We start from the raw sequence: 13,613 nt of genomic DNA, 5'->3' as shown, positions 1-13,613 counted from the left end.
ACGTTCAAAGTCACTTGAATCATCTTTCCTCCCCATTCTGATGCTCAGTTTGAACTGCAGCAGATCGTATTGACCATGTCTACATGCCTAAATGCATTGAGTTGTTGACATGTGATTGGCTGATTAGAAATTTGCGTTAACCTGCAGTTAGACAGGTGTACCTAACAAAGTGGCCGGTTAGTGTTTGTGTGTGTGTGTATATATAACTTTATAAGTATATATATATATATATATATATATATATATATATATATATATATATATATATATATATATATATATATATATATATATATATATATAATTTAATACAAAAATCCTTTGTATAAGGGGTTTAAACACAGTTGTGTGGCAACAGTGTGTGAATAAAAGCAGTTTCTAATGCTAAAAAATTAATGAATTTATTTATTTTTTATAATCATTTGATAAAACAGTCTGCAGAAATACTTTGATTGACATTCTCCCTTTGTGTGTGTCAGCAGAGGGGGAAAGCCCCACCCATTAGTTATGATCTATCCCTAATTTGCATAAACAGCCCTGAGTGAGAAGCAGCCCTCCTCCAGTAGAGTTTTCATCTGCTAAATGTATAGTAAGCGACTGAGAGGATTATAAATGTGGAGTTTTAGGACGTGGCAACACGTGGCTGAGTGCTTAGCACTGTCGCCCCACAGCAAGAAGGTCTGTGGTTCGAGTCCTGGCTGGGCCAGTTGGCATTTGTGTGTGGAGTTTGCATGTTCGCTCCATGTTGGTGTGGGTTTCCTCCTGGTGCTCCGGTTTCCCCTACAGTCCAAACACGCTCTAGGTGAATTGGTCGTAGTGTATGAGTGTGAATGAGTGTGTATGGATGTTTCCCAGCACTGGGTTGCAGCTGGAAGGGCAAACATTGTGTAAAACAGATGCTGGATAAGTTGCCGGTTCATTCCGCCATTGCAAAATTAGAGACTAAGCGGAAAGAAAAACGGAGCACCCGGAGGAAACCCACACCAACACGGGCAGAACACACAAACTCCACACAGAAATGTAAACGGACCCAGCTGGGACTCGAACCAGCGACCATCTTGCTGGGAGGCCAAACACATGCACTATAAGAAATGAATAAACTAAATTGGCTGCAGTGTATGTGTGTGAATGAGTGTGTATGGGTGTTTCCCAGTACTGGGTTGCAGCTGGAAGGGCATCTGTAAAACATATGCTGGATAAGTTGGCGGTTCATTCCGCTGTGGCAACCCCAGATGAATAAAGGGACTAAACCCTTAAAGGAAAATGAATGAAATTTACAAATAAACAGGCCATTATTTATTAAAGATATTATATAAATGCTAAAAACTCACCAACAAATTATTAACTCTTTAACTAAAATCAAATGAAAATGTAAGATTTAAATACATATACATATATAACATATATTAGCCTATTACTAATTTTTTTTTACCATTTATTTGCTCCAGGATCTTGTTTTTTGTTATTTTACAGCTTCATTGTTGTTCATCTGGAGGCGCAATCATGGATGCGATTCGCTTGTTACCACCGCGTGGCGCGTTCACGTCACTTCCTGATGACCCGGAAATTACGCACATTGCTGGGTAAATAAGCTGCGTGCGCTGTGTTTGATAGCTGTTTTCATCCCTTTGCGTGTTTCACTGTTTTTAATCGTTTTTAAAGTTGCTCCTTTGTTCAAAAGTGCTGAATTTTACGGGAGATGGGAGTCCCCGCGTTTTTCCGCTGGTTGAGTCGGAAGTATCCGTCGATAATTGTGCACTGCCTGGAAGAGAAGGTGGGCACGCGCATCTGCATGTTTGTTGATTATGTACAGCTATTGATGTAATTAATCAGTCAGTTTTGCTTGAAATAGTTGTATTAAGTATACGTTGCAGTCATCAAACTTAAATCTGGTAATGTTTGCTTCATTTTGTTTTTATCGGATTTTTTATGCTTTTTAACGTATTTAGATGATGTATTTGTGAGCTAGCACGAGTTCGGTGCAATTACAAACCTACTGTTTGGCTGTGTTTCAAACACCTTTAGTGTTTAATAACTAGACAACATGTTTAGGCTGCCTTTATGTGTGAGGCTGCTTGAACGACCAACCAATCATAGAGAATTGTGCAGATTTTCAGCCAGTCGTGGTTGTGGTTAGAAGGGATACAGCCGCGGCCAGAAGTTAACAATGATTTTTTTTAAACGAATAACGTTAAATTACTTATTCATTGCGTTTTATTACTCAAACCTAAGTTAAACCTACCCATCACAGTAACGTATACACAGTTATTATAACAATAATTGTTTGTTATTTATTAAATTACCCTTTAAATGGCATTTTATTAACACCTAACTTACCAATGGAGGTAAAGTTGGTCTTATATTCACACATCCATTGGTTTTTCTAGCTGTAAATCAGCATTGTTGAAATCAAATATTCAGTTTTGTTATACTGTTAAAGCAGGGGAGTCCAAACTCGGTCCTGGAGGGCCAGTGTCCTGCATAGTTTAGCTCCAACTTTTGCTCCATTTAGCATACATCCTTGGATGTTTCTAGTATACCTAGGAGTTTGATTAGCTGGTTCAGGTGTGTTTAATTGGGGTTGGAACTAAACTATGCAGGACACCGACCCACCAGGACCGAGTTTGGACACCCCTGTGTCAAACCATTATGGTGTTTTATTCTCAGTTTGAGGTATCTACGTGGTGATTTTGAGGTATGCTTATCTTTAGTTTGAGGTGTCTTCATGTTCAAATGCTGCCTGAAAGTACTAAAATTGGGGTAAAGTTGGTTTTATTTTCGTACAATGATTTTCTTTATAATAAAACAATTTCAGAAAAGTATTTTTTGCAAATTTTGAGTAGGAAAACATATTAGCTGCTGATGACTATCAAAGTAGCCTACAACACAGTTTAAAGTCAATTAAATGGTGCTAAGATTGATTTGGAGTTATAACTGCATACGATTTTTTTTTTTTTAGACTGAATATTCAAAGTACCATGGTAAATAAATAATATGGGGACTGTTAAAATGAACGAATGAGCGAATATAAAACCAACTTTACCTTAATCTCCTACCACTTACCTAAGCCTATTAAGGTAAAGTTTGTTCATTTTAACAGTTCCCATACTGACTACCAAGCTACTACTAAAATACTCTGTCTAAAATCGCATGTAATTGTTACTTCAAAATAACATTTGCACTATTAAATTGACTGAACAATGCTGTACGTTGGTAGTCATAGGCTGATAATATGATTTAGCTGTTTAGAATTTGCAGATAATACTTTTATTTAGGGCTAGGGGATATGGCATAAATGCAATAAATATATATATAAATATATAAATATATAAATATATAAATATATATATATATATATATATATATATATATATATATATATATATATATATATATATATATATATATATATATATATCTATCTCAAAATAAGTTGTTAATGCTTCCAGATTTACCCCAACAATGATTGAAGCCAAAAAAATTAAAGGGCTCGTTAAATGGCATAACATTTCGGAGGCCGAAAATTTGGTGCATCTTTTCTCTAATATGTACACTTTTAGATTCCCATTGTTGCACATTTCTGCTGTGTGATTGGCTCTTAGATTAATATAAAGTGCAGAGCTTATCGTTGTTATTGACATGCATTTTATTTCGATTCGGTATAACGTTTATTAGCCCAGCCCTACTTTTATGCAATTGACATTATTAAGGCAACTGTTTGAATGTGCAAATATAATACACATTTTACCTAATTCCAAACCTACCCTTCACAATAATGTATAAGATGAACTATTGTTGTGCAGTAATTGTATTAGTAGTAATAATATAAATCATTATCGGCAACTTGCTCTCTGCAACTCTCACATGGTCGCCCACTGAAGCTAAGCAGGGCTGTGCCTGGTAAGTACCTGGATGGGAGACCGCAACACTGGAAGTGGTGTTAGTGAGGCCAGCAGGGGGGACTCAACCTGCAGTCTGTGGGTCCTAATGCCCCCGTATATTGATGGGGACTCTATACTGCTCAGTGAGCACTGTCTTTCGAATGATGTTAAAAAGTCATTAAAAATCCCTTCGCACCCCCCACCCTTGCCAAATTTGCCCACTTAACATGGGTGCAAGAATGCATATGTAAGTACTCTGAATAGCTTAATGCCTTTCAATTAAAATGTAATAATAAACAACTTTTGAGGGTTAAATAAACTATTAGATTTTTATGTGAACTATCCTTTTTTTCTTTATTTAAACCTTAATTTTACCTTTTGTTATCTCTTTTTTTAAATAGTGTCCTTTTAATTTTTAAAAAAATAATGATTTTTATGAATGATTTTTACGAAGTGGTGTTCGTGATGCCAGCAGAGGACGCTCAACCTGCGGTTTGTGTGGGTCCTAACGCCCCAGTATATTGATTGGACTTTTAGGATAAGACGTTAAACTGAGGTCCTGACTCTCTGTGGTCGTTAAAAATTCCAGGATGTCCTTCGAAAAATAGTAAGGGTTTAACCCCAGCATCCTGGCCAAATTTGCCCACCGGCCTCTGTCCATCATGGCCTCCTAACCATCCCCATATCGTAATTGGCTTCATCAGTGTCATTAGCTGGCACAATATGGCTGCCATCGCGTCATCCAGGTGAATGCTTCACACTGGTAGTGGATGAGGAGATTCCCCTCCTATGTGTAAAGCGCTTCAAGTGCCCAGAAAAGCGCTATATAAATGTCAGGAATTATTATTATTATCATCATTGTTAACTTCCTGTCACAGCTGTATCCCTTCTAGACTTCACCAGGTGTTTCAAGTCCTAATCAGAAAAATTTCACTTCAAATTGAGGATGTGATTCTTTGTTAAAAACTGACTAGTTTGTTCATAGTAAACTATAGCTTATGTCGATTGTTTGTTTAAAATATTTATATATGCAAATATCTGTAATTCTTTTTTATTTCAGGCCAAGGAGTACAATGGCGTTAAAATCCCAGTTGATACCAGCAAACCCAACCCAAATGAAGTGGAGTTTGACAACCTGTATCTGGACATGAACGGAATTATCCATCCATGCACACATCCTGAGGACAAGTGAGATTCTCGCATGTTGTTCACATTCCAATGTTGATAAATTGATTTGCTTTTATTTAAATGTGGTTTTACACATTTGCAGGCCAGCACCAAAAAATGAAGATGAGATGATGGTTGCCATTTTTGAATATATCGACCGTCTCTTTAACATCGTTCGACCAAGACGGGTTCTGTATATGGCAATTGATGGTGTGGTATGTATCAACCATTATTAAGCATGATCACAGTAAGCACAATACAGCAGTATTTGGTATGAGTGTTGTGCCGATAGACGATAGTATTGTGTATCGACAATAGGCAAAAATATTGCCGAGAGCTGAAATCTATGACTCTTTTTAAGACGATATTTAGCTTGTTTTGCATTAATGTAGACCTATTGCATGTTTTAATTGCATTATTGAATAAAATTAATAGTATTACTATTTTTAATCATCATCATTTAATAATAAATGAACTACAAATAATTTGACAGCTTTAACTGTTCAGGTCAACATCACCTGACAGGCACTTTCGGATAAAAATGAATTGTTCTGATGGCTCTCTTGCACGCTCTCTCTCTGTCTCTGCTGCAGCAGTTGAAGTGCGAGCTGCACATAAGGGCACAGCCGCATCTCCGAGCAAATTAGTTTGCAACTATTGCATAAAATTAATAGACTAAATAACAAAACTAGATTAAATTAACAAACAAGTTAAATAAAATGATTTGTAAAAATGAAACAACAGAAGAAAAAAATGAAAGAATTCTGAAACCAGCTCAAATGTTCTGGAATAAAATGTGTTTCAGTTGTTGGTCATTTGAGACTTCTTTATAACAGCACTGCCACAAGATTTTCTCTTGCTTTCACAAAAAAAGTCTTAAAGTCGCGGTGAGTCGTTCATCCGCATCACGTCTGAAAAAATCTTAATGCATTCTTGTTTCTTCCGTGCTTGGATAAATATAATTTTATTTGCTTTCATCTATGTGTATCATATCCATTTTGCGGCAGTCTCGTGGACCGAGTGTAGTAAACCTTACTACATGTAAATTTTCCACTGGTTGAGGCGGCCAAATATGGACCAGATTCCGGTCAGAGAATCAGGAGGGCAGGAGAAGTGTTGACGTTTGAAATATTTATTTTCTTCAACATAATCATCAGATTGCTCAATTATGGGTAATGGTAGTGAGAAATGAATAAGATGTAATGGTCTACAAAGGAAAAACAAATAAAGAAATAATTACAAATAGTATTGACTATGAATTGTCATTAACATTGACTAAAACAATACACTGCAACAATAACATTCATCATAAATGTGCATATTAAACTCAAACATAATAACAGTAATGTCTGTTAGGAATGTGACAGTCTAATTAGCAACAACAGTCTAAAAAATGTCCGTTCATATGAGCAAGCACGCTGATCGGACGTCCATAACGGCTATTTATAGCTCTGGCTTAATGGGGATGACTCAGCAGAATTATCGCGGCAATCGCGGCCGCAAATAACCGCTATAGCGGAACATTATAGGCGATATAGACCTCAAATTAGTATCAGCATGCATGTTACATAAGTATTAGATGTTTCAGATTAAAACTTACTTGTATAAGATGAACGCATTACAGAAAACAACATCAGCAGGAGCTAGCAATGATGGAGAACATAACAGCAGGTCCCATAAACTAAACGTCCCCCCTAGAAACATGCAACGAACTTTAGTTCCTAGTCCATCAAGCAGGCTTTCTGACACAGCCGCCCCCAATTATCTGACGAGATAATTGAACCTTAAGAAAGTCTGTCAGGGGTGCTCGTGTCATTGTCCTCAAGAGGAGGAAGTGGGATCAGTCGCACGACTGGACGGGTGTATGTTTTGTCCTTAACCTTGATTCTGACCACTCGAATGCGGCCATCAGCTCCAGGTAAAGCCTCTGTTACAGTTCCAACAGGCCAATGGGAACGTGGAAGCTGTGGATCTATCACAAGTACAACTTGTCCTACTGCCAGTTCCTTCCCATCAGTTGTCCACTTTTGACGGCCTTGCATGCTTGGTAGGTATTGACGGATAAAGGTAGTCCAGAAACAATCTGCTAGCACCTGACTATGCCTCCACCTTCGTCTTCCAAGCAGGTTACTAGAATCATACAAGACCTGGGGTAACGAGGCATCTCGGCGACCCATGAGCAGTAGGTTAGGAGTCACAGGGTCTACATCCGCGATATCTGAAGATACGTATCCGAGTGGTTTGGAGTTTAGAATGTTTTCCACCTCCACCAGAAGGGTTTGCAGAACTGGTTCTGGCACTGACTGCTCTCTGAGGATTACTTGGAGTGCTGTCTTAACTGATTTTATCTCACGCTCCCAAGTCCCTCCGAAGTGAGGAGCGTTTGGGGGGTTATGGCGAAAACTGATTTTCTGCTCTGCCAACTGTTCCTGTAGCTTTGGTGACATGGCCTCAAAGGATTCACGTAACTCTCGATCACCTCCGATAAAGTTGGTGCCATTATCGCACAATAGCTCCATAGGTTTGCCTCGTCGGGCTATAAAACGGCGCAGGGAAAGAAGGAAAGCATCACTGTCCATATGCTCCAACAGATCCAGATGTACACAACGTGTTGTTAGACATTTGTAAATGATCCCCCATCTTTTCTCCTGTCGGCGTCCAATCTTGACTGCATATGGTCCAAAGCAGTCCACACCCGTAGAATAAAAAGGTGGCTTATACAGATTTAATCTGCAGGGGGGGAGATCTGCCATTCGTGGAGTTTGAGGTTTGGCTCGCCATATCTGACAATCTTGACAGGTATGCTGATGCTTACGAACTGCTTGTCGACCTCGAAGGATCCAATACTGGCGGCGCAATTCTGCCAGAACCCTCTCTGAGCCAGGGTGAAGGAGTTGTTGGTCCGTTTCTTTGATCAACAATTTTGTAATATGATGGCTAGGGTCTAATATGATTGGGTGTATGGCCTCCAAGTCGAGATCAGTGGCACGTCGTAGTCGCCCTCCCACTCTAATGAGACCAGTAGCATCATCATATTCTGGAGCAAGTGAACCTAAGCGACTGTTTGGTGAAACAGGATGTCCAGCCTTTAGATGTTGAACTTCCATAGGGAAGGAGTCCATCTGAGCCTGTGCCAGAAGTAACTTTTCTGCTTCAATATACTCGGAGGCCTTTATAGAGGAGTCTGTGTCGGCAGCCGCCCCATGTAGGGATTTACTAGTGGCTTTAACAAGCTCTTGCCATGTGTGGAAGTTGCCTGGAACTGGTAGAGAAACACTGGGTGATGAAGCAGTTCCGATAAAGGCTGATTTCTTCAGCTCATTGCAATCAGGTTCAGCTTTAGTTTGGGGCATTGATGGCCATTGATCAGGTGACTGGATCAGGAAGGCTGGACCTGAGCTCCATTGATGGGGGCCTGCTATCTCTGTTAGGGTAAGGCCTCGTGTGATGTGGTCAGCAGGGTTGTGATGTGACTCAACATACTTCCACTCAGCCATCTCTGTTAAAGTCTGTATTTCTGCCACCCGTGTCCCTACAAACACTTTGTAGTGGCAGGATTCGGATGTTAACCAATACAACACTGTTGTAGAATCAGACCAGAAAGTGACCTTGTGGATTGGTAGCGTCAACTCAGTTTGGATTACTTTCCCCAATTGGGCCCCAGTAAGGGCAGCACATAACTCCAAACGTGGTACAGATAGGCATTTGCGAGGCGCGACTCTAGACCTGGCCGAGACAAAGGTAATATGGATTTGTCCTTGCTCATCGGTGGTGCGTAGATAGGCCACTGAACCATAGGCTCTTTCCGATGCATCACTGAAGACATGAAGCTCTCGTATAGCCGATGGGTTGTCAGCAGCGGCTGGGGTATATGCCCGAGGGAAATGTATCTTGGTAAGTGTAGGGAGTTCCTCTACCCAGGAAAGCCAAGTATCTCTCAAATGTGATGGCTCTATGGGGTCATCCCAACCAAGGTTGTGCTTCCAGAGGTCCTGGATGATAACCTTGGCTCTAGTAGTGAATGGTGTAATGAACCCTAAAGGGTCGTATTGACTCGCCAAAGTTTTATACATGTTCCTCAGGGTAGGTTCAACATTCTCCACAGAACGCAAGTTGTACCCCAAGGTGTCATTGATGCAATCCCACCGCAACCCAAGAGTGGGCTCCTGAAGATCAGTGCTGCTTTGTGCTAACCAGCGCTCGCTACTTGCGGACCTGGCATCTGAAGGTAGGTGTTCAGTTACGGATGGTACATTGCATGCCCACTGTCTAATTTCAAAGCCACCTTCAGAAAGGAGCTGGCGTAATCCATCTACTATCACTTTAGCCTCACTCGCCGTTGGTACACTATGAAGGCAGTTGTCAACATAAAAGGAATGTTCCACAATATCCACCAATTCAGTTTTACCTTCTTTGTGCTCTTGGACGTGGTGTTGGAGGGCATGAATGGCACAACAGGGACTGCACGTTGTGCCAAATGGAAGCACCTGCCATTCATATATTTCAGGTTCTACTTCTCTGCACATTCCTCTCCAGAGGAAACGTAGTACAGATTTGTCTCCTGGCAACAAACGGACCTGGTGGAACATACCTTTGATGTCCCCACTGATAGCAACTGTGTGCTGGCGGAATCTCAGGAGGACACCTAATAAGGATGGTCCCAACGTGGGCCCCGGCAGCAGCTGATCATTCAAAGACTGTCCATGGTGTTGGAAAGAGCAGTTGAAGACAATTCTGTCTTTACCATTATGGTGCACCATGTGGTGCGGAATGAACCAGGACTCTTCACTTTGGTTTGCTTCCTCTGCCGTTATTTTTGCCACATAACCAGCTGACTCCAATTTAGAAATCTCACTGCAGTAGATTTTGGCCCTATCAGGATCCCTTTCAAGGGTACGCTCAGTACGACGTAAACTTGGGAGAACAGCTGTCTTATCTGCTTGGAGCAAGGTTCGGGGGGTCCGTCTCAGTAATGGTGTAGCATATCGTCGTACACAGTCCACAGTCACTCTGACGGTTGCATTCTGCAGCAAAGTGTAAGCCTCCTTGTCCTGTTTGGACCTGGTAACCATCTTGGTGTTGTATGGGAGTGTGTCCACCTGCCAGAGTCTCTCCACATGTTGAAACAGGTTATCACAGGTGGGAACTGACATAATATGAAGACACTGCTGACTTCCTCTTGAGGGCTGCATCGGGCTCATTGGGCCTTGGAGAGACCATCCAAGTTGTGTACGAACAGCGATGGGTCCCCCTGGTGGGCCCTTGCATACAGGCTGAACTGGTGTCAGGAGATGCGGCATGTCGGACCCAATGAGGAGCAGTGGTCTCACTTTATCCATGGGAGGCAGTGGCAAATCTTTTAGGTGTCTATAAGCCCTTTGCAGAGCAGCCACTGGGTAATGGTGTTCCGCTAGACACAGACCTGGGGCAGTGAATGCGTTGTGTATCGCAAACTTCTTTGAGGGATTGGATACAGATGACACCTCAAAAGACACAGATGATCCTATAAGTTCAGTGTGACACTGGTGAATGGTCTGCAGCGAGAGCAGTTCAGGGGTACCAGATAATTGAAGCTGTTGCACAACTGGCTGGAGCACTAGAGTTCTCTCTGATCCATCATCGAGAACGGCATGGGTTTCCATAGTTTTTCGACCACTGTGTAGCAGGACTTTAACAACTTTCAGCATGACCTTAGGGGAACGGTTGGGTCGATCCAGATAAATTCTTGTAGGTGGCAAACTGACCATGAGAACAGCTCTAGAAGTGTCTTGAACTGAATCATGTAGAACTGTAAGATGTAACTCTTTGCAGACACTGCATAGGCGCTTAAGGTTGCAGACCCCCACGTCATGAGTTCGACCACACCTCCAGCAGCGCTTTCCTTCTCTTATCCAGGTGGTAACTTGAGCTGTAGTTAGTTTCTTAAACTGTTCACATGCATTCAGGTAATGGTCTCGGCTATCACAATGGGGACAATATGGCCTGGGCTTAACCTTTGTGCTAGATCTCTGTGCTGCAGTATCAGGACGGTTTATGCTCCTCTCACTGGTCAACAAGACAGGTGTGAATCGCTCCTTTGGTCGGGAATATGTTGTGGGTTTACCTTGAGGCTTGGCTAGGTCACTCGGGAACAAAGCTGCAGCTCGGTTGGAAATTCGCTTCGCCTGGGACTTAATCTCTAACCAGGTGGCCAGATCGGGGAGTGTATAGGTTCTGTCTGTGCCTGTCTGGAGGATACCCCGGCTTAGACAGTACTCAACGAAGCTGTCACGATAGGCAGGTGGTAACTTGCTGAGTAGTCGATCCACATGAGAGCCACACATTAACTCGTACCCATTTTGACCTTCAAGGGTCCTCAACATGCCTACTAATGACTGTACTGATAATGCGAAGCTGTCAAAGGCATTAGCATCACCCAGTCTAAGTGGTGGGCTATTCATGATGGCACCCAGCTCTGACTGTACGAGTTGTCTTGGCTGTCCGTACTTGTCCTGAAGTGCTTGTAGTGCAGCTGAGTATGGATGTGAATGATACATATAAGCTTTCGCTAGCTGCTGTGCGCTGGGTAGCTTCAAATGACTTAACAGTACATGATATTTATACTGCTCACTAAGATAGCTGTGATTACTTAGCAAATTATCTAGGGCCAGTTTTAACAAGGCAAAGTCACTTTCATTACCACTCTCAAATACTGGTAGCTTGGGTTGTGGTATGCCATAAGCTGAGGCAAACAGTAGCTCTGTACCAGGGTATGTGTGGGGAAGAGGCATGAATGAATGTGGCTGAGCAGATCTGACATTAGGTGGCGGAGCTGAGGCCTGCTGGCTGGTGATTGGAGGTTGCTGCTGATATCCGTGTGTGCTCACTGGAGGTATGAATGACTGCTGCATCACATATGGATTCATATTCATTGTCAGTGGGGCAGTGTTAGACTGCTTTGGTACAGATGGCCCTCTTCTACTCATAGACTGGCCAATAGTGGACATAACTGTCGCTACAGAGAAAGGCTGATGTGTCACATGTGGAGCTGATGTCACTGTGTTTAATGGCATAGTTTTAGGGGCAGTCTCAGATACTGTAACGACTGATGATAAGACTGCTTGTAATAACGGGAATGTTGAAGGAGAGGAAACACTCACTGTGGTGGTAGGTAATGTTAGCGCCAGTGGTCTAAGTGACAGCTGTGAAATGTCATCACATGATGTGACTGTTGGTAGCGGAGGTGGAAGCTGAGAAGAGGAGGTAGACTGTGGACTCCTGGATGCATTAGTATGATCAGGTTGAGGTGGCGGTGATGGGCTGTCTGGTGAGCCTGAAGGCCTGGGAGTGTTTGAACCAGAGTTTGTAATAAGCATTGAAGATACAAGTTTGGCTACCTCAAGCTCAGTCTCTGCCTGTTGTAGTTTCCGCTGTCTCTCTAGATGCTTGGACAAAGCTTCCTTAGCTGCAAGAGCCTCCTCCTGAATACGCTGAGCTTCCTTTGCTTGTGTCTGCAGGCGCTGATATTCCACATCAGCTAGTGAGTCCTCCTGTACCTGCTGCTGTAGACTATCAAACTGTCTCTGCTTAATCTTCTCCTCCAAAACAGCTGTCTGGACACTAGAGAGTTCTGGTGGGAGATAAACACCAGTGGAGGTAACAGAACGTCTACTCGTCCTAGAATGAGAGCTGATACCACTGCGGGACGTTTTCCTCGAGCTGCTTCTAGAATGACTGGGACAGGTTGTAGAAGCTTTTGGGGGAGGGTCCTGTATAGGTTGGTAATCAACTTCATAATCATCCAGGTGAGGTGGCAGATGTGTCCTGCGGTGGGGTCTGTCCATTTTCTCAGTGTCACTTCCTGTTCGGTCCATACTGGTTTTATATTGCTCTCAATCCGGCTCGAAGGACCATAATAATGTAGTAAACCTTACTACATGTAAATTTTCCACTGGTTGAGGCGGCCAAATATGGACCAGATTCCGGTCAGAGAATCAGGAGGGCAGGAGAAGTGTTGACGTTTGAAATATTTATTTTCTTCAACATAATCATCAGATTGCTCAATTATGGGTAATGGTAGTGAGAAATGAATAAGATGTAATGGTCTACAAAGGAAAAACAAATAAAGAAATAATTACAAATAGTATTGACTATGAATTGTCATTAACATTGACTAAAACAATACACTGCAACAATAACATTCATCATAAATGTGCATATTAAACTCAAACATAATAACAGTAATGTCTGTTAGGAATGTGACAGTCTAATTAGCAACAACAGTCTAAAAAATGTCCGTTCATATGAGCAAGCACGCTGATCGGACGTCCATAACGGCTATTTATAGCTCTGGCTTAATGGGGATGACTCAGCAGAATTATCGCGGCAATCGCGGCCGCAAATAACCGCTATAGCGGAACATTATAGGCGATATAGACCTCAAATTAGTATCAGCATGCATGTTACATAAGTATTAGATGTTTCAGATTAAAACTTACTTGTATAAGATGAACGCATTACAGAAAACAACATCAGCAGGAGCTAGCAATGATGGAGAACATAACAGCAGGTCCCATAAACTAAACG

At 41.9% G+C, this 13,613-nt stretch overlaps 2 protein-coding genes across 4 annotated transcripts in view; one reads left to right on the top strand and one right to left on the bottom strand.

Moving 5' to 3' along the window:
• The first annotated feature begins 1,510 nt into the window (after positions 1-1,510).
• Positions 1,511-13,613, top strand: part of xrn2 (5'-3' exoribonuclease 2) — an 88,187-nt gene continuing 76,084 nt past the window's right edge. For 2 of the 3 annotated variants that reach the window (XM_005160875.6, XM_073932159.1), the window contains exons 1-3: positions 1,613-1,774; positions 4,942-5,069; positions 5,152-5,263. In XM_005160875.6, the coding sequence (XP_005160932.1) occupies positions 1,700-1,774; positions 4,942-5,069; positions 5,152-5,263 (315 nt within the window). In that variant the 5' untranslated portion in view covers positions 1,613-1,699. 3 annotated transcript variants of the gene reach the window in all.
• On the bottom strand, positions 6,165-13,608 carry LOC110438201 (uncharacterized). Its single transcript, XM_073933739.1, has 2 exons — positions 13,526-13,608; positions 6,165-13,132 (listed from the first exon to the last, which is right to left on the bottom strand). Exon 2 carries the CDS (start codon positions 12,899-12,901, stop codon positions 6,833-6,835), a length of 6,069 nt encoding a protein of 2,022 aa, XP_073789840.1. The 5' UTR covers positions 12,902-13,132; positions 13,526-13,608; the 3' UTR covers positions 6,165-6,832.

Source organism: Danio rerio, chromosome 20 (assembly GCF_049306965.1).
Source record: "Danio rerio strain Tuebingen ecotype United States chromosome 20, GRCz12tu, whole genome shotgun sequence".
In the NCBI taxonomy this organism is placed as follows: Eukaryota; Metazoa; Chordata; class Actinopteri; order Cypriniformes; family Danionidae; genus Danio; species Danio rerio.
Note: the sequence above shows the minus strand (reverse complement) of the source record. Positions and strands in the feature narration are given on the sequence as shown.

What these genes read in the sequence shown, in the direction of transcription:
- LOC110438201 (XM_073933739.1), bottom strand. Translation starts at nt 12,901, where the DNA reads ATGGACCGAACAGGAAGTGACACTGAGAAAATGGACAGACCCCACCGC.